This window comes from Patiria miniata, unplaced genomic scaffold (assembly GCF_015706575.1).
Source record: "Patiria miniata isolate m_02_andy unplaced genomic scaffold, ASM1570657v1 HiC_scaffold_5, whole genome shotgun sequence".
In the NCBI taxonomy this organism is placed as follows: domain Eukaryota; kingdom Metazoa; phylum Echinodermata; class Asteroidea; order Valvatida; family Asterinidae; genus Patiria; species Patiria miniata.
Genome location: NW_024037072.1, coordinates 5258202 through 5281320, shown reverse-complemented (window position 1 = coordinate 5281320; position 23119 = coordinate 5258202). Strand labels below are relative to the sequence as shown.

General features: G+C 41.0%; 1 protein-coding gene across 1 annotated transcript in view; it reads left to right on the top strand.

The window, feature by feature from the left end:
- The window catches only part of LOC119741645 (MYCBP-associated protein-like), a 138025-nt gene that overhangs the window by 55972 nt on the left and 58934 nt on the right, over positions 1 to 23119 (top strand). The window contains exons 9-13 of the mRNA XM_038217479.1: positions 6572 to 6654; positions 12226 to 12350; positions 13243 to 13352; positions 14084 to 14309; positions 17686 to 17949. Coding sequence (XP_038073407.1) covers positions 6572 to 6654; positions 12226 to 12350; positions 13243 to 13352; positions 14084 to 14309; positions 17686 to 17949 — 808 coding nt within the window. The remainder of the gene's footprint in view (positions 1 to 6571; positions 6655 to 12225; positions 12351 to 13242; positions 13353 to 14083; positions 14310 to 17685; positions 17950 to 23119) is intronic.

Here is a 23119-nt window from a genome sequence, read left to right as displayed (position 1 = left end):
GCCTGTCTTGACATGTTCTTGCCAGTGTGAGATAACTCTAGCTCCCAGAGAGAGTGCTGATCATAACTTGCAAAAGCTATCAGCATTTTAACATTCTTGCAAGCAGCTTTCATGAAATGTACAAAAGCAATTATCTCCATACCAGCTCGGTCGGTATGGAGATAAGCTAGGAAGTAAACATTCGGAGAGGAGAATGTCTCTGAAGGTTGCTCAATGGAACGTTAGGACTCTTCTCGACAGAGAAGCAACTGGCCAACCTGGAAGACGTACAGCATTGGGTAGCGATGGAGCTTGAGAAATACCAAGTTGACATTGCCGCCTTATGTGAAACATGGTTTTCTGAGTCTGGCAGACTCAATGACCTGGAGTACACCTTCTAGAGTGGCAAATCTGACGGCGAATGCGGAGCATCCGGAGTTGGATTTGTCATCAGGAAAGACATAGTATCCAGACTTTTGCCTAAACCAGTGAGTGACAGGATTACGATGATGAGACTACCACCAAAAAAGAACTGCAATGCCCCTATAATCAGTGTATATGCACAAACTATGACAAACCCAGATGAATCATTTTTTTAGGAAGCCTTCTACAACCAGCTGGCTCTCACGCTACAAAACACCCCTTGCACGGACAAGCTGCTACTCAGATTGGGGACTTCAATGCCAGAATAGGAAAACACCACAGTAAATGGTCCATGGTCATAGGTAAACATGGTATTGGCAGTTGCAACACGAATGGTGAACTCTTACTAGCTCTTTGCTCTGAATTTGAGTTGATAGTAACGAACATATTGTTTAAACAGATGGACAACCACAAAACCACCTCGATGCACCCTCGTTCCAGACATTGGTACATGATCGATTACATCATTACAAGGCAAAGAGACAAGTTGGATATCCATAGCACCCGAGCTATGCGTGGAGCTAATTGCTGGACTGATCACCAGCTTCTAAGATCCAAAGTCAGCTAAGAAGCCAAAGACAGCTTATTACAGGAAAAGGTTAGAACGGGAGATGGAAAAGGCACTAGACAAATGGGAGATGCGAGAAAGTTTGTCGCTGGACCAGGAGTGGACGTCTCTCAGAAAAGTTGTGCATGACACATATCTGCTATTGGTAAAACCAATCAAAAACATCAAGATTGGTTCGATCCTGAAGATTCCACACTGAAACAACTTACGCAGAAGAAAGACCAGGCTCACCAAAGAGTGTTACAGACTAGAAGTACTAGATCTACTGTGACAGCTTATAAAGATGCTTGCAGGCTGTTACAAAAGTACACTAGAAAACTGAAATCAAACTGGTGGGAGCAGAAGGCACAAGATCTACAGCGGGCAGCAGACAGGAATGATATGAAATATTTCTATCAGGGACTCAAAGAAGTTTGGGGTGCACAGAAAAAAGGCTTGGTTCACCTGAAGTCATCTGATGGAAAGGAGATCTTCTCAGACAGTAAGAGAGTCCTAGAGAGATGGGTGGAGCATTTCCAGAAGCTACTCCATGTACCTGGTGATATTGAACCCACAACACTTGCCAACATCCAACAGCGTGATGTCATAACAAAACTAGATGAGACACCAAATATGGAAGAGTTAGTGAAAGCAATTGCCTCTCCAGCAGATGGTAAAGCTCCTGGCGGTTATGGAATCCCTTCAGAAATCGGGAGAAAATGGTGGATTCAGGCTTACCAACAGACTGCTTAAAATGATCAGAAAAGCATGGGAAGAGGATTCTGTACCACAGGAATGGAAAGATGCTACCATCTTCACAATCTTTAAGAAAGGTGATTGAAAAGATTGTGGAAACTATCGAGGGATCTCACTTCTTTCCATAGCTGGCAAAGCATTTGCTAGGATCCTCCTGAACAGAATCACTACCTACATAACACCAGAAATGATACCGAAGACACAATGTGGCTTCCGCGCAAACTGAAGCACAGTGGACATGATCTTCTGTCTCCGCCAACTCCAGGAAAAATGCATTGAACAGGACAGGCCCCTCTATGTGGTCTTTGTGGATTTCACCAAGGCCTTCAATACTGTAAGCAGGACAGGGCTGTGGCAGCTGTTGAGAAAGTATGGATGCCCTGAGAAATTAACTGGGATGGTAGAGGCACTGCACACTGGAATGATGGCCAGAGTCAGAGAAACAAATGGGGAAAAGCAAGGGTGTGTGCTGGCGCCCACACTCTTCTCCATCTTCTTGTCGGCAATGCTGGAAGAGTGATCTTGATTTTGATCATGGAGTATTTATTCAGTCCCAACAAGATGCAGACCTCTTCAACATCTCGCACTTCAGAGCTAAGACCAAGTGGTCACAAATCCTCGTTCAAGAACTTCTATGATGACAGCGCTTTTGTCGCTCACACGCCAGAACACATTCAGCGTATCGTAGATGCTTTTTCCACTGCGTCAAAGAAATATGGCTTACAGATTAACATCAAGAAGACAGAAGTGTTATTCCAATCAAACTCTGTCCAGACGCAGGCAGAAAATGTCACAGTTGATGGCACTACCCTAAACATGGTAGAAAACTTTACCTATCTTGGTAGCACGATATCAACAGATGGACGTATCAACGCTGAGATACAGAAGAGGATGGCCAAGGCTGGCTCGGCTTTTGGATGACTGTACAAAAGAGTAATCACCATGTATCCACTAGAGTCAAATGTAAAACATACATGGCGATCGTTCTATCCACTCTTTTGTATGGTGCTGAAACATGGACGCTGTACAGAAGACATGTGAAGAAACTACACGCTTTTATGATGAAACACCTCAGATCAATAATGAAAATCACCTGGAAGGACATGGTAACAAACAGGGAGGTCCTCGAGCGAGCAGATCTGCCCTCTATGGAAGATCTCCTTATAAGAAAGAACCCCCGGTGGGCAGGACACCTGCTGAGAATGCCACATGAATGGCTACTGAAACAGATCCTCTACTCTCAACTCCCTGTTGGGGTGAGAAGACGAGGCTGCCCTCGCCTACGTTACAAGGATACTATCAAGAAGAATCTTGAACAGAGGAAAATTCCTGGTCATCCACCCAAAGAGCTTGCTGAAGAGCGGCTGTCAAATGATATGGAAGCAGTCTTTGTCGGTACGCCACTGACAGCATGATGATGATGATTGGGGGCATGCCGTATTGTGAATCGCTTGTATTGGCAACATTGCACAGAGAAATTGGCATAAATCATTTGGAGGGGAATCAAATTGGTGTATAAATCTTTGGAAAACTTTTTTTTTAGCTGCAAAAAAAATGGTTGTAATTTTTTTCTTAAAAAAAGAATTTAACCCCTCAAAAGTATGCAACAAAAACATTTGCAAAAACAAACTAAACAGCACTAACGTGACTGCAGACATTATGAGACTTTCCAAGAAAAAAAAAATACACTCTAGATTTCAACAATATGACACAAGAAATAATGTAGTCAGCATGCATATGTTTCCTGAAAAAGACCCAAAATGGGAATGTCCCGTGGAGCTTATCCCATTTGCCACACACTTTAACATTTCAACAACAATGGGGCTTTTTTATAGTTACTATCAGTGATATGTAAAGTAGGGTATGTCAACTAAGGATCAGAAAAACCCTTATCACTTCAAAGGTTGGTTTACCTTTTTGAAAAGCCTCCTTTAAACTCAAGGAGAATTTGCACATGGTGCTTCTGTAAACTTCATCCTATTGCTGTCTTCACCATGCAAACCTTCAAATCTTATCTCACATTTATCTGCAGCTTTAATTATAACCATTTAAAAAAAAAATTGTAAAAATTGTATTGGATTGCAGTGTTTGTAGTCGAATTGCTTGAGTCAAGTGTGAGTGTCTGAGTCATTTAGTTCTAGTCCTAGTCACAAGAAGTCATGAGTCATGTTTGAATCAACTCCAAGTCCAGCCATGACAGTTCAAATATCCATGTGCGTGTAAACTGCAAACAATGTACACAAAACCGAAGTGATACTCATATCTATCAGCACTTCTGCTTAAAGAAGTATTACACTCGATCCAGCAAAGGGGGATCGGATCCTGCAGTCGCAATAAAACCACAGGGAAGCTAACTGCAAATAAACTGTGCCGTGTTTACACTCGATTCCGATCTTGCTTCGATCCCCAATTTTACAAGAGAAGGAAGGTCATTGAGTGTACGCAGAAGATTTTTCACGCGTGAATCGGTGCAGAAACATATGATTGTTGTTCATTATTGCTATTGCAACTCTGTTGCTCTCATTGGTTGCCTACTGTTACGGTGAATCGAAAAGGCGGCTTTAGTTAGTATTTTAATCACGATGGTCCCCCGAATTTTGTCCTAATCTTCATCAGTCCTCCACCCATTGTCTACACTAGTCCTCGAATGACATCGCTGTACCGTGACGTAGAAGCCATGACCAAATGACAAAGTTCCTTTGCTTTTCAGAGCACTTGTTTATACACTATTTAGTGGTATTTAACTCCCCCCCCCAAAAAAAAATTCAACAATTTACTGGGAATATAAAAAGATCTAGCGAATCAAATCACGAATCTAAAACAACATACATGTGGCATAAACAGGAATAGATAAATTATCAGATTTGGGAACTTGTCGTGGTTAGCGATTTCATGATGATTGTGTATAGTTGCGGGCCCCGTTCTGGTCTTAGTAAAGAAAACATTAACCAGATATCCAGGCTATTGGGGTTACCCTACTAGTGGTCGATTAGGGTTTGAATTTAGGGAGTCTTTGGGGGTAAAATAGCGATGAAGACGACTAAAACGCAACACAAAAATAACTAGGCCCTAAACCGCATTGCTTCGCATGGCATCAACAGAAAAATGCATAAGAAAATTGCTTTTTCTACCCAAGGATAATGTTCAAAATTACAAAAAAAATAGGTTTCACAGAATTTAAAAAAAGACTACTTAAGGCCAAAAAAAAAAAGTCTCCGGTTTCTGGTATGGAGCTTGCCCCAAAAGTGGTGCGGCGACGCGGCTTTTTTTTTTTTTTACCTGTTTTTTTTTTTTTTGGGGCTTCAAATGTCGGCTGATGACTGCAAATGGTGCCCGACTGAACTTAGTGCAAATATATTGGAGTCCAGAGAGGCCACATAAAGCTTATTCTCGATCATAACCCCATCTAAAAACACGTTAAAATTGTGCAGCAGCAGGATTCCAGTCAAACCAGTGAGTTTGGCGGTTTTGAGACATCATCTTGTATTGAAAAAAAACCTTTTTCATTTTGCCGACGCGCATGGCTACGGCGACGAGCGCATACCAGAAACCGGAGACTTTTTTTTTTTGGCCTAAGGTTGCAGAAATCATTTTGGAATGACCTACACACTTTAAGGACTAAAACAAAAGATGCGCCTATCACTACACATTCTCCGGTTTGATGCACGTGGACGAAACACAGATTAATTCCAGCAAAGTACAGCCATGAATATTTACTGTGCACAGACCATCACAGCACACACCTCCCTGGTCGGTTCAATAAACAAACTTTTCACTGACTTTTTCTATGCTGACCCAGATAGTTGTGGCAAATTGCAGGGTCTAATCCACCAATTGAGTTTATACTCAGACATTGCAAGATCAGATCTGGATCTGATCTTTCCTGAAAGGGGTATCGAGAAAGGTGGATCTTTCCTGAAAGGGGTATCGAGAAAGGTGGATCAGATCCGGATCAGACGATCCAACCTCGTGGTTGCATCCTTCAATCCCCCTTGCAGGATCCAGTATAAACGGGGTGTGAGTGTAGCATAGGCTCGTGGGATGTTATTGATCACTGCCCATAAACTCAAGCTGAGCATCAAAAGCGAGCCTGGCCTGACCACATCACACCACAAAATGGGGACCCCATCAATCTTGAGTAGGCCCAAAAGTCATATTCCAAAATTAAGCTTATAATCATAATGTCCAATATTATAATTACATGTGTACAATCAAAAGAGCCATGTTCTTCCAGTGTTTCTTAATTCGATCTTCAGTGATCTTGGGATATAAAATGTAGCAAACTGGAACATTACGTAGATAACTCCACACAGTGCAATGTCTCTGTTATGTACACTGTTATATCACAAACATTTGGTCATTACAAACATTCATTTTGTGTCTTTGATCAGTTCAACCAAAAACACGGTTTTTATTTTAGAGTAGGCCGTTTCCCAGTCCCTACATTATCCAATTTGATAGGGGCAGAAACTTGTCTTCCCTTTTGTACAATATTTTATTAAATTATAACAATTTTTGTGTTGCAATAAATTGAAATTTTAAAAAGGCTGACTGCGCTGATTTTGTTCTAAATTTTTATTATAGCATTATGCTTGGTATTGTGGTCTGCTGTGAAAAACAATGCACATTTTGAGTGTTCCTTGTTTCCACATTATCACTTCTGAAAAGGGCAGATACCTATCTACCCTTTTGTAGAATGTTTTATTAAAAAGTGAACAACATTTGTGTTGCTGCAAATAAAAAAAAAAAATTGTAATCACTGTGCTGATAGGAGGTTACAAAGGTACAAATACAAAGGTAGAGGTTATTAAAATTGACATTTGACTAACATGCAGCAAATAATGATCTTCATTATTGTATTTATAGCATGACACTTACTGAGACTGAGAGGGGTTACCCCCCACCCATTGAACATGTTGGTCAGCCAGCAGCTGTTAAAATGGAAATGGGTAAGTTTGAACATGTGATGATTAGGGTTTTGTATTTGAATAGTAATACACCCAGCCAATTTAAAAGGTGTTTGAAATGAATTTTTCTTGGGAATATATTTTGTGCAACTGTCTACTCTTAAAGGTATGAAAACTATTTGACATCCCTATTCGGTGTAATACTTTTATTGAAAAGTGCACATCTTTAAACATTTAAGATTGTCCATGATTTCCGGAGGGCGCATTTGCTATGATGTCATTTCAGAAAAACACTCTTCAGTTCAGGGGTTTTCAATTTGTGAACCCCAAAAATGGTTCATTAACCCTAACTCCCTAGCATGATTTACTAAGAACCATACCCATCCTGGCAAATTTCAACACCATATGGGAAACTGTGCACACACATTTCTGACTTAGTTTCTGGAGGTGTGCCAACCCAATGTAAAAGACTGTCAGTTTAGGGGTACTGTACCCATCCAGACAGATTCCAACAATTGTACATACTGTTGGGGCTTGATGGGTTGAGTTCTGTTAGGGTTAAAACACCTGGGAGAAGAGTTTGCTCACTGGCTTACCGCCATGTACAGATGAATCACCACAGAAAAGACAATTTAGGACAGGAAAATATCAAAAATTCTGGCAACTTTTTGTGCTGAAATACAGGTAGTGTAAACATTTGAGGTTTCTGCCTGATATATATGACTCATAGCTTTGCGTGGCGGATGAGATAAATTATAAGGTTTGCGGGTAACACCTAGTCTGAGTATCACCCGTTATCCATGGGCCAAGTCTCCTGCATAACGTCTGATACGTCAAAGCATTGCAGATTTGTGCAATCTCGCACTTCAGCCAATCGGAGTTGACTTTACTAAATTGTGATGTTATTTCATTCCCAAATCAGGACTTAAACTGTGATTGGTCAACTCGCGCGAATCCAGTGTTTCCAGTGAATCGCGTACGTGTCGCATAACATAATAGTGTGTGACCAAAGCCTTTGTTGCTGTGTCTAGCGGGGTTATTTTTATCCATGTCTAGAAGCGACAAAGGTGAATGATCGAAGACTCGACATAGAAAGCGCCCACTGATTGGTAAAAATCTAGAGGTCAAGATGCCGTTGTCTTGACTAATTAATCAGCAAATCAGTTCATATGTAATAGACCGTGGCTTTCCCCACGGTCAATTACATAGACTAGGTAACACAATGTGGAAAGAAATCTCTTCTTGGAAGAAGTATTGTTCAGAAAAGAATCGATAAGTTACGGACAGTGTGCTCTGTCCGTCCTCAGGCCCAACCTCCTGACCAACCAGTTCTTTTCAGCACCACACTTCTTCCAAGAAGAGATTTCTTTCCGCATGGTGTTACCCGCAAACTTTATAATTTCTGTTTCTGCCTGAAATGACATCACTCTTTTGCTTATTAATATGATGATGTCATCAAGACATCACTTCAGGGGGGGGGGGGCATGAAACCTTGTCACCCCCCCCCCCCCAGTCGCCCCCCACTGAGATTTTGAGTTTCTAAAAAAATTATCATTGATCTACATGAAGCCCCCCCCCCCCCCCCATGAAATGTACCAGCCCCCCCAGCTACGCCACTGCTATTTTCTGACGTAAATGTAATACCGGTAATGCATGAGATAGAGGAAATGGATGTACCAGTTGCAGATTCATTTTTTAATTGAATTGAGCTCACTTTCACAACAAAACGAGAGCCACAAGATTGGTCAATAGGCTTTATTCACTGGTCAGCCATATTAAATTGAAAGCGAGGTAAACTCTTCATTTTTATCCTCTTGGCTGTAAGCTGGAGGGGGATATTGCGATAGCATATACATGTACATTCCTTCTTTGTGTATATGTGTACCAACCTTGCCATCTTTGTTTGGACCTAACAGCAACAGGTCCACATAATGCAGGTTGTGTTAACGTTATGTGGACTAAGCCAGGTCCAAATGAGGTTTCGCCCTCTCTGGAAAACAGGTTTAGAGGCATTTTTGGGTTAGGGTCATTTGTTGCAAAATGAAGAGGAACACCCAAAGAAATCAGGATAAATATTTGGGTTGAGAGAGTTTACAAAGTGTGAGTAAAATATTTTTTTCCTCCGGTTTTCCTTTAACTGTGCGAAAACAAGGGAATGTTATGGCTACCGGGAACAAAGGGCAACATTAGGGACAATGGTACCCTGCAAGTACGGTCTCTAGAAATTAAGGTACATGTACCCCATAGCCCTAACGCTATGTACATTGTATTTTGAGATTTCTAAGGGAACAAAGGAGAATAGAATAAGGGAGTCAGGGTCAAACAAAAGTGGTACCCCATAAACCCAAAATGCTATTAGTGTGCATTTGTTTATGGTGTAAATCAAGGACACACACGTGCAACATCATTGGTGAATCTACCCCTACCCCTTCCCCCTACCCCCTCCCCCTCCTCGAATCACTGTTCTGCCTACCAGTATCAACTCATGATGATACCTGCTTTGCATCCTCTCATCCAGCATAGATGCCCTGCCACACCTCTTGACAATCAGCCATGCTGCATTTCCCACTTCACTTAATACTGCCAAGGATCCTGTCTGCTGCAAGCCACTACAAAAGTGTCCCCCAGCATTGTGATCCCTCTACACCGGCAGGAGTTCAGTCTGTGTTTTACACACTCTCCATGCCCCATGACCACTAGTTTCACTGAATTCAGCGGCTAAAGCCCCACAACACAATATTGCTACTGTCCCTGCATTTTTCAGGGTGCAGTCTTTGGAGCCTAAAATAGTAGCACACTTAGGTCAGCCCAACATCGGAATTGAGTCAAATTTAGTCCTTCCACAACATCAGCGGTACGTCGACAAAAAACATATTTTCCCGCCCACGTTGGTTCGACTTCGTTAAACAGGGAATATGCAAATCCTGCCTGCGTCGGCTGAACGTCGGGCATCCGCTGTTGGCTGGATAGTGGACCGGCATTGCACCAACCTCACCATTAAAACTGTGGCCCGACATTGATACGATGTTCAGCAGACATCACATTACCGTCCTGCCGACAGAGGCCCTACTTATAACCGACGTTGTCATACCAACCACAAAACGACTTTCTAACGACGTACTGACATGACAGTGGCCGGACGTCGGTAAACGGGGCATATGCAAATCCCGCATCGGCTCAACATCAGCATCCGCTGTTGGTTGGATATTATTGGACCAATATTGCACCAACCCCACCTTTCACACTGAGACCCGACATCAATACTATGTTTAGCCGACTTCACATTTACATTTTCCTGCCAACAATGGCCCTACCTATAACTGATGTCGTCGTACCAACGTCAAAACGCTTTCAAAATCACGACTTTGTATGGACGTGCAGATCAGCAAACAAACTACGTCGGCACAGTGTATTATAAAGACACACTATCCAACTTCCCCCCGACCTCGTTCCGACTTATTTAGCCCATTTACCAACTTCCAAAATCCATTGGCTCTACATTAATGAGACCCCTTCCCACCTTTCCTCCAACACATCCTGCCGACGTTGGCAGGATACCTTAGTTATGATGTCGAATGGACGTCACAACACTGACGTAGGTAGGCCACCTGCTAAAAGGCACAACGGCAAGACTCGCTATGACCAACGTCGGCAAGACATTTTAAAACCGACATTTGCTGAAAGACAAAGACAGATAAACATTTCTGGTGACTTCCTCGTCTAACATCAGTTTTTACACAAAATATTAAATGAACAATTTAACTAGAGCTGTATGTCTGTTTGAAAACAGAACACAGGGCTTTTTCGCATTTTATAAATGCTATGTTTGTCCTTTGCAGTCACTTTTTAGAGTGTTTAATACAGTTGAAGGTTGTTCACAAGGCTTAGAATAATTTTAAAAATAAAGCTTTATCACATGACGTCACATGCCCTGCGATGACGTCATCTTGAAAACCCTTCTCCATCCACATTTTATCATTGTGGTCTTGGTTTAAACCAAGTATACAGTCAATCCGATGAAAGGAAGTGTGCAATTTTGGAAGCAGAATAAAATTATAAATATTAAAAAAATCATAAAAAAATCTACCGATGACGTCATCGTGACGTCACTTCGGACTTTGCATACTAGTACCTTTATCTACCTACCCACCAAGTTTCATGACGATCGGATGTTTCCTTATATGTGTTTTGAAAAATCACATTTTTGATGACGTCATGATGACGTCATACACTTTTCAAAATCATGTGCAAATACCTATTACCTAACGAACCAAATACCAAAAGAGTTTTGAATTTTTCATGTTGCATTCGTGAGATATGGCTTCAAGGTCCAAAAATTCAAATATTCACATTAAATCGCATGATGACATCATCACGACGTCACCTCATTTTTTACCTACAACAGATCCCGGTCTACCCGCATACCAAGTTTCAACCCGATGAAAGGAAGTGTGCAATTTTTGAAGCAGAATAAAATTATAAATATTTTAAAAAATCATAAAAAAATCAAACGATGACTTCATCGTGACGTCACTTCGGACTTTGCATACTAGTACCATTATCTACCTACCCACCAAGTTTCATGACGAACGGACATTTCCTTATATGTGTTTTGAAAAATCACATTTTGATGACGTCATGATGACGTCACACATTTTTCAACATTTTGTGCAATTACCTATTACCTAACAAACCGAATACAAGAAGAATTTTGAATTTTGCATTTTGCGTTCTTGAGAAATGGTTAAAAGGTCCAAAAATTCAAATATTCATATAAAATCGCATGATGACGTCATCATGACGTCACCTCATTTTGTTTTATACCTATAACACATCCCAGTCTACCCACATACCAAGTTTCAACCCAATCGGACTTACAGTTCTGTAGATGTGATGACGTCAGGTGACTGCTGATGACGTAATCATGATGTCACTCTTCGGGACACAACTTTGCCATAAGGATAATGCATATGCTTAATTTGAATGATGTATGACAAAGATGCCAAAAAAGGCGTGTACTAAAATCGTGTACAAAGTCTATGGGATTTTGCATGGAACAAAAAGAAGAAAGTAGGGAGAAAAAAAAAATCATAACAAAAACAAAGGCTTTTTCGCAAATTTGCGAAAAAGCCAAAAATGTAACTGGTTGCACAAAACAAATACACAAATCTACACAAATGAAGCTATCCTGGTTAATCTGACATTTACACACAAAAAACTTATGAAACTGAATACATTTATAGAATACTGAAATGTAAAAGAAAATGCAGTTCACGCCAAAAGTCTTATGTAACGGTATCTTCTCTTCAGCTGTATTGTTGGACTCTCTTCCCATCTGGTATCATGCACTGAGGTTGGTCTTCATTACAGCATCTATTGTCAGACCATAACGCTGTACTCTTGAGAAAAGAGGAAAGGCCATGGTATGCGGGCTGCAAGGTACTGTAAGAAATGAATCTTGGGGAATGGGCTGTTTCCTGTAGGGAAATATTGCAAATGTAGTAATGCTCTACGGATAAGTTCTCACTAGCAGAATTAGTTCACACTACTGAAGGAGAGAAATGATATGCATTGTCCTGTATTTAGAAACTGATTGCTTTATCTCTCCTTTAGGAGCTAAGTTGGATTCCTCGAGACCAGGAACTCCTGTAAGTTATCCTTGGCACCAGTCTAAGTATCTAAAGGAGCGGAGACAGCAGCTTAACAAAGTCATGCAGAATTTAGATCCATACATACCTGTAAGTTTTTTTTTTTTGACACAGCTCAAACCTGATGCTTGAGTTTAGCCCATCGAGTTGGCCGGGGTTTCAGAAATTAAAGATTTTAGAATGGGACTACTTCTTTTGAGAAATATTTTTATCACTCTATTTATCTTATTTTTTTTTAGTTGGGTTCCTTGTTGTGTCATGAATTGTCTCAATAAGAAAATCTACTTGACAGGGTATATGGAACTCAAATTGCATGGGGAGAGAGCCTTTGATATTATTGTGTTGACTACTTTCCCTCTCTAGGTTGACCTTATATCAACTCTAGAGCCATACAAATCATGCTGAGGTCATGTCTACTATGTCTTCAAAGTAACGCTATGTATTTTTTAAAGCACTATCGAAGGAATGATACAATAATAATTGTTATTCAACAAGAAATTGATTGATTTTTAAATCTGCCATGTTTTGCAACCCTCTGTCCGATTTTGTTCCCAATTTCCTGACACCACCTTGCTTGACTTCTGGACCAAATTTTATTATCCTTGAATTATGCACCGGATGTCCATAACAGATTTCATTACAGTAATTGTACCCTGAGTGAAAACAATTTGAAGCTCTTTAAAAAAAAATAACAGGAAAGGTTGCAGTCGCAATGCTAAAAATCGTACTACATGTATATTATGCATAATACGGACTGCTGTCTTGATGGTGTCATTTGGTGTGCTCCTAGGATTCTTGGTAATTCCAATTTGTGCTCTAGTCAGGGTTCACACTTCCCGAAAAAATACCTAAATTACTGGGTGCGTGTAGTTCGTTGCCGCCACTTACTTTGAAATTTAGGGTCAATCTGCTTGCCTATTATGCATGTGTACTCATTTGTTGAATCAATCTATTTTGTCTTTTTGTATTTCTAACTTATTAGGAGCTGAACAAGTTGCAGATTATCGGAAGAAGCAATCCTTATGAGTTGCAAATGGATAAGCCATCCTGTGAAAATAAGATTCCAGAGACAACGGGCTTAAATCCAGATGTGTAAGCTTCTTGTGTTCTAAATCTTTCAATGTTTATTGACAAAAATGGCAAACGTTTGCCATGTTGGGAGGTTTGTTCAAAACGTGTGAAGCAATTGCTTCTTTGACGTGTTTGAATTAACGCATATCATACAACATTTTACAAAATCTCAAATCTTACTCAGTTGTAATGTAATTGGGAACCTGAATTTGCAAATGTAGGACGCCACAGCAATTGGTACTGCAAATTTAGTAAGTACAGGTAGAACACATTTTAGCAGTAAATATAAATGTAAATGTATTGTGATGTCACATTCTTTTCAAATTTGCATTAACATTAAGAAAGAATTTGGCTTAAAAATAAAACCTACATAAACCATGACTTGAACCCGCTATCTGTGTTCTTATTATCACAAGTCTTGACTTGTGCTCTCAAATGTTCTGAGATTGCACTGGTTGCTATGTACCTAGTTTTCAAAAACACAGTTCATACCTGTGCATTATGTGAATATATAAAGCTTATCCCATTTAGATGTTATAAGGATACCACATGCTGGCCAGTTTCTGACTATATCTGAGAGACATATGGAGGCTGTATGGTACTGTTTAAGACTTCTTGACTTGTCCTCTCTATCATCATAAGTTGAAAACAAAAACCTTTTGTCCTTACTGACCTAATTCCATTAATAATATGATTTAAAGATTTAATTCAATGAGAGAGTAATTTTGTCAAAATTCTGTTTGATGTTACAGAAATCCAGCTTCGTTGGATAATGATGTGAACGATAAAGGACATACCTTGGGACCATCCTTACAGTTTGATAACTTCATGGCTGCTTGGAGTGGTGATAGCCACAGTAACAAAGGCCTTGTGGCACATGGAGCTAGAGTCACTTTCGAAGTGTATGCTGGTGAAAGAATCACCTCCTATTTGAATCTGGTAAACAAAGGCACAACTACTGTCTACTATGATTGGAAAGTAAGTAATCACAATATTTTTAGCGTTTGGAAATGTAACAGTTGTTGTCTTGTTTGAATATATTGCAGTGAAATGAATGGATTTATATGTACATGTATACATGGACATGAAAGTATCAAAATAACTTTTCAAGTTGCTTAATGCAATTATATACATGAATATCACCAAAAACAACCACCACCGATTCATATTCATGTCCAATACATTGCTTGCCATGTGAAAATGCCTGAACCAAGCAGACACTATAAATCGGATCTCTGTTACCATTCGGCATCCTCTTTTTTTCCATTGGGCTTCATGTTACTACCTAATCAGATGTTTCAGACCTTATTTCAAACACTGGGGCGGATTGCAATAAGCAGTCTTAAAGCTATCCATAGGCCTTTTCACACTGTCCAAATTCTCCGGGTTGGAAGCTGTTCCAACCCCGAGATTTTGTTCAACTCTTTTCCCACTTCTAAAATGACAACCTGGTTCTGACCCGGGTAGCATGCTCTAGCCGGATCCAAATCAACCCTGGCAGGGACCTGGTGTGCGCTCAGAAAGTGTTACAATGTAACAAAACTGTCCCACATGTGTATGTACATACACATAGCACAATAGCTTGTGATGCACAACTCGTAACTTTTTTCAAAGCCGTTATTCTCGAATTGAGGTCGCGGAAGTTTTGCGACGCACTACTGACTTTCTCACGGCATATCTTTGGAATTAATTGAGCTACAGACATAAAGTTGGTATAATTAGAAAGCTACAGTGTTGCTCTTTTACATGGTATATAAAATTTAAAAAGTCAAGGCTTAGGGTTATTCCTCATTATATGACAGGTCACATTTTGTTCGTAGTCTGAGGCTTTGAAATGTATATCATCTTCAATGCTAAGTTGATTTGATGACCTATTTAGTGAGCACTGTGTGCCTCTTCCACTCTTGAAAAAGGGATGTGCAAAATCATGACAAAAAGTATACACTTTTTACAATTAAATTCTTAATGCTGTCTTGTTTCTACAAACGTTATTTAAGCTTTTGTTCTACATGTATATCAAACATGTATATTAGTCCAGTGTCGAAAGACCAATTCTAAAAAAATCTGTGTTCACTTTGTTCAGTCATGCAGTGAATCCTGCACACGATTATGAGCTCGAATGCACTTGCCATAGATGATAGTAGCACCTTCAATGACGTCCCATTTAATAATACCGGCACAAAAATGATCTATTCTGTGAAAATGATTTTTAACATTTTGTTTTTATTCCTGGAAAGGATCATCAAAGGTCTCGTCTTTACTCTGTAGTCGTTTAAAGGAAATCTGTCAGTTCAACATGACCGTTTTTTGGCCAAATTTGTGAACATGATAAAAGTCAAAAGGGTTTATCTCAAACAGTACTATCATTGTATCACAGTCTGGTGCCTGGCAGAACAAGTTGGCCGTAATGTTGTTCATAACTATGAACTCATAACCATGTGGTAGGCATGTTCCAGAGTACATGTACGTACCATGGAAACAGGAGTGCAAATTTATGAATGGGTTTCTGCAATCCAATGTGACAACAATATGAATATCCAATCTGTACGTCCTGTACAAAAGGCAAAACCAGCAGCAAACATTGTCTACTTACGTTATGAACAAATCACCGTGTTCATTTACACATGTATTTACAGCGAATTGCTGAGCTGGAGTCTATGAACATGCTTGTATTCTGAGGAAAAAAGTTAGTGTCAGGCGTGGGCCGGCCAAATACCATACAGCCTCAATGAGCCAGTAAATTTTTCTTTGAAGCTGCACATCGCTTTGTGGATGAAGAAAAATGATATAGGTCCATTAGGCAATTGCCTGAACTGATCGCCAGATTTCTCTGCCATGGTTCACAAAGTGACGCTTTGCCACATTGCTTCTTCTTCGCCAACTAAGTTCTGCATAATTAGTTTAGTGTCTTACATGTACAATGTATGTTAATTTTCTAAAATCGTTAGCAGTTAAGGTAAAATATTAGGAATTCTGGGGTTTGGCATTACATTTGGATTGACGCATAAGTAAAATCATGATCACCATGCTAGCCTGTTATACGACTGTATGTATTGTACATTCATTGTTGACAAATGTAACGTGTGGTATTGTGACATATGTAATGTATGTGTATCGCAAGAATGGCAAATTCTTCTGACCCTTGGGCAACAACCTACTGGCCTCCCTGAATGTGACCTATCAAACCTGGTACTGGGTGAATCAAAAATGCGGAACCCAAACCCCTAAAATTATATTTCATATATAAAAAAAAAATACGTAGCACCAAAATAATTATGACTGGCAAGCCAATTTCATAAGCTACTTTTAGATGGAAAAAAACCCTGAAATTTCTCAATCAGTTCAAACAATATCTCCATTTAAACACAGTAACCCTATTGTTTGCCTAACCAGGGTTATTAATAAAGGAATTGTGTATTACAGATGTTGATAGTTGGTGAAACAAGTATTCTGTGTCATTTTCTTTGTTGTTCCAAACAATAAGAATACACAATAAATTGCTTTTTTGTGGACAAAAGAGGTTTAGGGTCATTGCGTTTAAATGGTGATATTCTTTGAACGGATTGGGCAATGTCAGTAATTTTATCATCTTAAGGTAGCTTATGAAGTTGTACATGAAGGCCTACAGTGCAGTGCATTTGTGTTGTGCATGGTCATCAAAAAACTGGCCCAATTTAGTGCCCTTGATTGTTTGCTACCGGTAGTTACGTATTTCAAAATGTCTGGGTCACAAGTAATCGACACAGTTTTTTCATTTGAGAAGAAAATCATTTTGGCCTTGCTTATAGGCCTATTCATTTCCAGTATTGATTAAAGCCATCCAATTATGAGCAAAAGCTGTCAATGTCACAATAGCATCATGTACAATGCATACCAAGCAGGTGACTGTTCACTGTGGGGAATCAAGGATAACAGTACGTGTGTTCGAAGCAAACATTTTGAGAACAAAAAGTTTGATTTTGAGGACCACATTTTGAACCCCGAAACAAAAACTCCAACTTTAATGGTTACTACTTCTGTGCAAGTTTATACAGTGATCTTTTATATCTGTATAATCAATTCAGCGTAAATATTTTTAGAGCCCAAAAAAGCACATTCTAGTCAGAATTGCTCCTTTAATCCACTTACCCTAGCACAGCATAGTATACTTCCTCCTGTGTTACTTCAGCCTGCCTATTGACCAAATATAAAGACTTGAAATACTTTACATGTACTTACAAGTTTTTTGTGCGCAGCCTATGGCCTAACACTTCCAGTATTGGAAGGAACTTTACTCATTTCTCATCTGACCCTTTCACAAACTTATATCGTCAGACAAGCACTGATTTTGTCGTGTGAATGTATTCTTCCACAGAAAATTCCCAAAATTAACCCATTCGAGGGATGTGCCTCTCCCAAAGTACAGCACTTTTACTTCAACACAAGCAGTGGAGTTCTGTTACCAGGTGAGAGCCTCAAGTTCCCGTTTGTCTTCAAGTCACCAAATGCTGGCATCTTTTCTGAGACATGGCAGTTGGACACAAGACCAGTTTTGTGCGGTGGTGCTGTTTTGCAAGTAACACTGCGTGGAATAGCTCTTCAGGAAGACAAAAATAAAAGACAGCGGTACCAAATTGAGGTAGAGTACATTGCTTATTCATCAGTATTTTTCATTTTGTGGAATTATTTATCTGTTTACGAATATAAGGTTGCTGGGTGAATCCTGGCACGGTTACACTTTTGCCACATCTAGGCAAGTATCGGTAACTCTCTCCCTATTGGTCACCCAGGCTCTAATGGTCACCCACTCTCTATTGCATGTATACCGTCGGCTTCACACTGCAAACGTGGCAATTGCCTGAACTTCCAAGATTTCTCCTCCCTGGTTCAGAGAGTGACACTTTACCACATTGCGGTCACGGGCGTCGCTACGTTGGGGGGGGGGGGGGTCCGCACCCCCCACTAGTAAGTTTTGTCACTAAAATTATGGTGCTGTTGGCAAAATAGAAAATGTAGAATGAAGGAGGGGGATGGAAGAGGGAAGGAGAAAAAAGAGTGAATGTACATAATAAACACTGCTGCTCAAAACCCTGCAAAGCAAATTTCATGATGGCACCCCCCCCCCTTCAAAATGGTATAGCGACGCCTGTGTTATTGTTATTATTAAACAAAAAGAATCAGGTAGAGTGGGAAAAGTGCAAGCACTATAAGTTGCTTTACACCAACCCCTGCACACCTGAAGCGTCAGTGAAGAAAACAAGTAACAAGACACAGCAATCATGATCGACTAAAAACGATGATGCAAGCCGGCACATACAGCTCGGGGACATGATCAGGCCTTGAATTTGGGAATTTTTAGGGCAAGGCCATTTTGGCCTTGAATGAAGCAAAATTATAGAGGGCACTAAGTGCAGTAGGAAGGGCACAAAGGCCAAATAATATCTGTCTTTATTTTTGTGTTGCGGTTTGTCGTTGTCATCGTCATTTTACCTCCAAATTCCCCTCAAAATTTAGAAACCCTTCCCTCTATCTATAAGCTACCTGCAAGTTCTTAATATGGATTAAAATGGATTTTGTTCTCTTAGGGAACCGGGCCCATAGTTAATACAATTTATATCTTTTGACAATCGGAACACCATGCATGCCGTGTGCGTGCGTGTTTTGACTATGCCCCGAGCTTGTTTGCCTCGTACACGAACATCAATGCATTGTGTACCGCGCGTGCAAGCACTGAGAAAAAGAAAGTCGGTTGACTGCACGTAAGATCTGGCGTACGTACTCCTGCTGGTATGTGTGTGTACGAATACAGACATATATTTTGGCGGCAGGGGTGTCGCTACTTGAAGTATTGGCACATACAGGAACTGGAGATTCAGTTGTCAGTGTGTACATCGCGTACATGATACGTACAGTGTATGGGGAATCGCCGGTATTTGGCCACGGCTATACTGCGCGCATGTGATTGATTCAGTGAGATTTTAAGATAACTGCATCAGACTGGCATGACATCGAAGTACATTGTCAAGGATTGCAGGGGTTTTAATCTAGAGGCTGATAGATGTTTTTGCAAAAAGGGCATGACGGCCAAGGTAAATATGGGGCAAGGCAAAGCTGGACGTGAAGACGGGAATTTTTTGGGGGCACCTCGGCCAGTAAGAAGGCAACGACGGCACTGGCCATCGTGGCCGTCGTTCAATTCAAGCCCTGCATGATTGTACAGTAGATGAAGCGAATTGGACCGTACCTTGTACAGCATGCATCAGGGGTGTAAGAACTCAGCTTTAAAGCTGATTTCAGCTTTTGTTATGTTTCGGATTGCAGCTTTTTTCCCTCACTTGCTGTGTACAAAAGTATGGGAGATTCCAAAGTTCAGCTTTTTTACACCTTTTTTCAACTGTTATTAGCTATTTTTATCAGCGGTCCCTCACACCCCTGATGCATACATAACAGACATTGTGTCCATGACCCAGATCACACAGCATTGCAGTCACAAATTAATCGAGCAGTATGGAGTACCCTGTCAATGAGACAGATATGAGATGATGCAGCAGATGACCAAACTGGAGCACATTTAATACTCAAGAAGTGGAGGGACGAAGCACTGGAAACAGCTAGCACAGATGGACACATCGTTGAATATTGTATAGGCCTTCCTCATCATCCCAAGTTTGCGAGAAGGGGAACTGACAAGAGATTGAATATGACACTCAAAGGTTAATTTCAGATCATACTTGACACCCAAGATTTTTAATTCATCGCAACCATTACATTGAGAATTGAACCGTCAAGGAGTAGATCACCGTGTGGTGGATCGTGAGATGCACAAGCTACTTGACTTCAATGTGTTCAACTTCATGTTCCACTTGTTGCACCATCTACACATGCTACAAAGATCATCATTTAATGGATTCGCAGACGGCATGATGCGACAGGTGAATCAACTATCGCATCAGAGTTACATCCTCAGTTGTACGTTTAATTCTTGAACAGGTCGATTGTGTAAATGTTGAACAACAAAGGTCCAAGAACACTTCCTTGAGGAACGCCTGAATGGACATTGTGTCAGTCACTGAAGCTGCCATCGACACATTCACGATGTGTCTGTCTCCTCAGAAATTGAGTCAACACTGACAGCACTGATACGCTGACCCCGACACTCCGTAACTTCCACAGTAATCCCTCATGATTGACTCGATCAAAGGCAGCCAACAGATCCAATTGGACAACCCTCAAATCATGACAATAATCAAGAGCTGACTGTACTTTGTAAGAGATTGTGAGGAGAGAAAATCTGTTGTACCAAGATTCTTGCGATAAGCAAACTGGTGGGATGTCAACAAACTCGATCATTCCAGAAAGCGGGAGAGACGAGTAGACACCAGGTGCTCAAAAACTTTGGAAAGTATTGGTGTGATGAATATTGGCCAATAGTTGGAGACGCTTGGTGAAGGAGACCCTTTATAGGGATTGGCAGGCGTGGGGTAAACCCCAACCCCCCAACCCCAGCTCTGTCAACAATTTTTTTTTCATAGAAATTACTTAAAAGTAAAGTAAAACTATTCTGGTAATAACGTCTGCCTTTGCACAAAATTCTGACAGAGGCAATTTTTTGTTTGTTTTGGTATTTGTACACTTTTCTGTAACATAATGTTAATAATCGTTGGATTTGAACAGCGCCCCATTGCAAGTATAGGATGAGCCCCCCAGCCCTTCCCACCCCCACCTTTTGATTTTTCGGAGGCCAAGAGTCCGGAGGAAAAAAAATGTCTACATTTCAGAATTTTTGGGTGATGAAACATCATCCCCTCTCCCTGCAAAAATTCCTGGATCCGCCCCTGATTGGAGTGATGTTAGCTACCCTCCAACACATCGGAAAAGATCCAGATGGCATGAGGCGTCTAAACACAGCACTCAGCTTGGGAGCAAGCACTCTGGAGGTTTCTTTGAGGAACAATGGAAACCGAAACATCCAAAGAGGATCAGTCCCGCCATTAGGATAAAGTGCATTCAGCAGCTTTTCCACTTCTCTGGATCTGAAGGCAACATTGGTGAATTTTGGCTCTACATCGACTTTGTCATCAAGCTGTATTTGTGTTCGGCAGAGCTTAGAGTCAAAGTGAGTCATCAAAAGATCAGCATTACCCTTTGGATTTGTCACAAGCTCCCCACCACCAAGAAGCAAGGGAGGAAGAGATGGGCTTTATCCAAACAAGCCGACTTCAATGTGGACCACCACTTGTGACGATCAGAATAGTTCGACATCTTTCTACGAATGGAACTAACGTGATCTCTCTGAGCATCGCGGTACGTTTTTCCACAAAAGACCTTGCGTGGATACATTTTTCACAAGACTCCCTGGAACTGGTGTCTCTGGCAGCTCTACATTCCTTTGAAAACCAGGCCTTATCTTGAAGGGGTAAGAGACTATTTTCATGGGATTGCTCTGAGAAATGATAGTCATAATTTGCTCATTGTCCTTTACATTATTTTGCTGCTCAGTGTCCATGACGACCCTTCCGCAGTTTCTGCCAATTGGGAAATCATCACTATTATCAGACCAGTGTAACCCCACCCCACGATCCTTTGTGGATGGGGGGGGGGGGGGGCTCACATTCATATTCGATTGGCTGTGTCCTTGGTAAAGTACATTAGTAAGTCTGTGTGGGAATGCCTTAATCCATCACTCTTTTGGCAAATGAGATATGCTACAGGCTCGCCACTCACCAGCCATCACCCAGTGGCAGTTCCCATATGCTGTCTTCTATCAGAGTGAAGCAGCTGTGCAACATTTTGATTGGACATCATTATGCCTCCTACTGGTTGCAAGGCTGTCACACTCCACCAGTCCTTGATGTTCCAATCATCCTTGGATTACACTGCTGCCCCCAACCACAGGCTGGCTAGCAGCAGTCAATGTATCCCAAATAACCGATGGGCCATTTGACCCATTTCCCTTGGTATTGGGTCTAGCTATCCTCTGACCGTTGATACTGCTAGTCAGATGTTGTTTCAGGGTTTTTGAAAAGGAGTACCACTCAGACAGTATTGCAGAGGCACAATTTCCCGTGCCTATTTCACCCTCGGTTCAGTTTGGTCTCTTGCCTGGTACCAAGTTTGCATCATGTACCCCAAATGAGGGTATTGTCCAGGAGGATACAGCAAAACAACGGTGGACTCTCACATGTACTGGCAGGGCAGGCCCATTCCCTGACCCCTGCTTCGCAAATTAGAATTTATCAAAGGACAAAACCATTAGTTTCTACATCCGCTCCTGTTTTTCAAAGTGCCCTTACTTTCCCTGATTTCCCCTCCTGAGTTTCAAGAAAAATCCAGGAAGTCCGGGTCAGAACTGTCGCTTGGCGAATATTGCCACATATAGCAGCTTTCCTGGTAATTATTTCTCTGTGATTTGGCTGCCCATGCACATGTCATTTGGGCCTGGTTTTATACCCCCAACTCACCCTTCATTTGTCATGGGTCCCTGCGCTGGTTTTTACACCAACTCGGGCCCCTTAGTGCCCCTCAGTATGGCTGCTCTCCTGGACATCTCCTTTGGTGACGACTTTCTTGCTTGACTTTCTTACTGCAGAGCCAGCTCAGCGTAACTTATAACCCAACGTTTCAATCCTTCAGAACCAGGTTGTGTATCTTGCACCCCATGGCTCTCCTCTCATGGAAAACAAGTCATCTGTGATTTCTGACCATTTTGATACCGAAATTCAAGCTTCTCTCATCCATTTCAGATGAGGAACTTAGGGTCTGTGGCTACCTAATGAGGCGGTGTCCGTCAGATTCTGTGGGAAGGTACT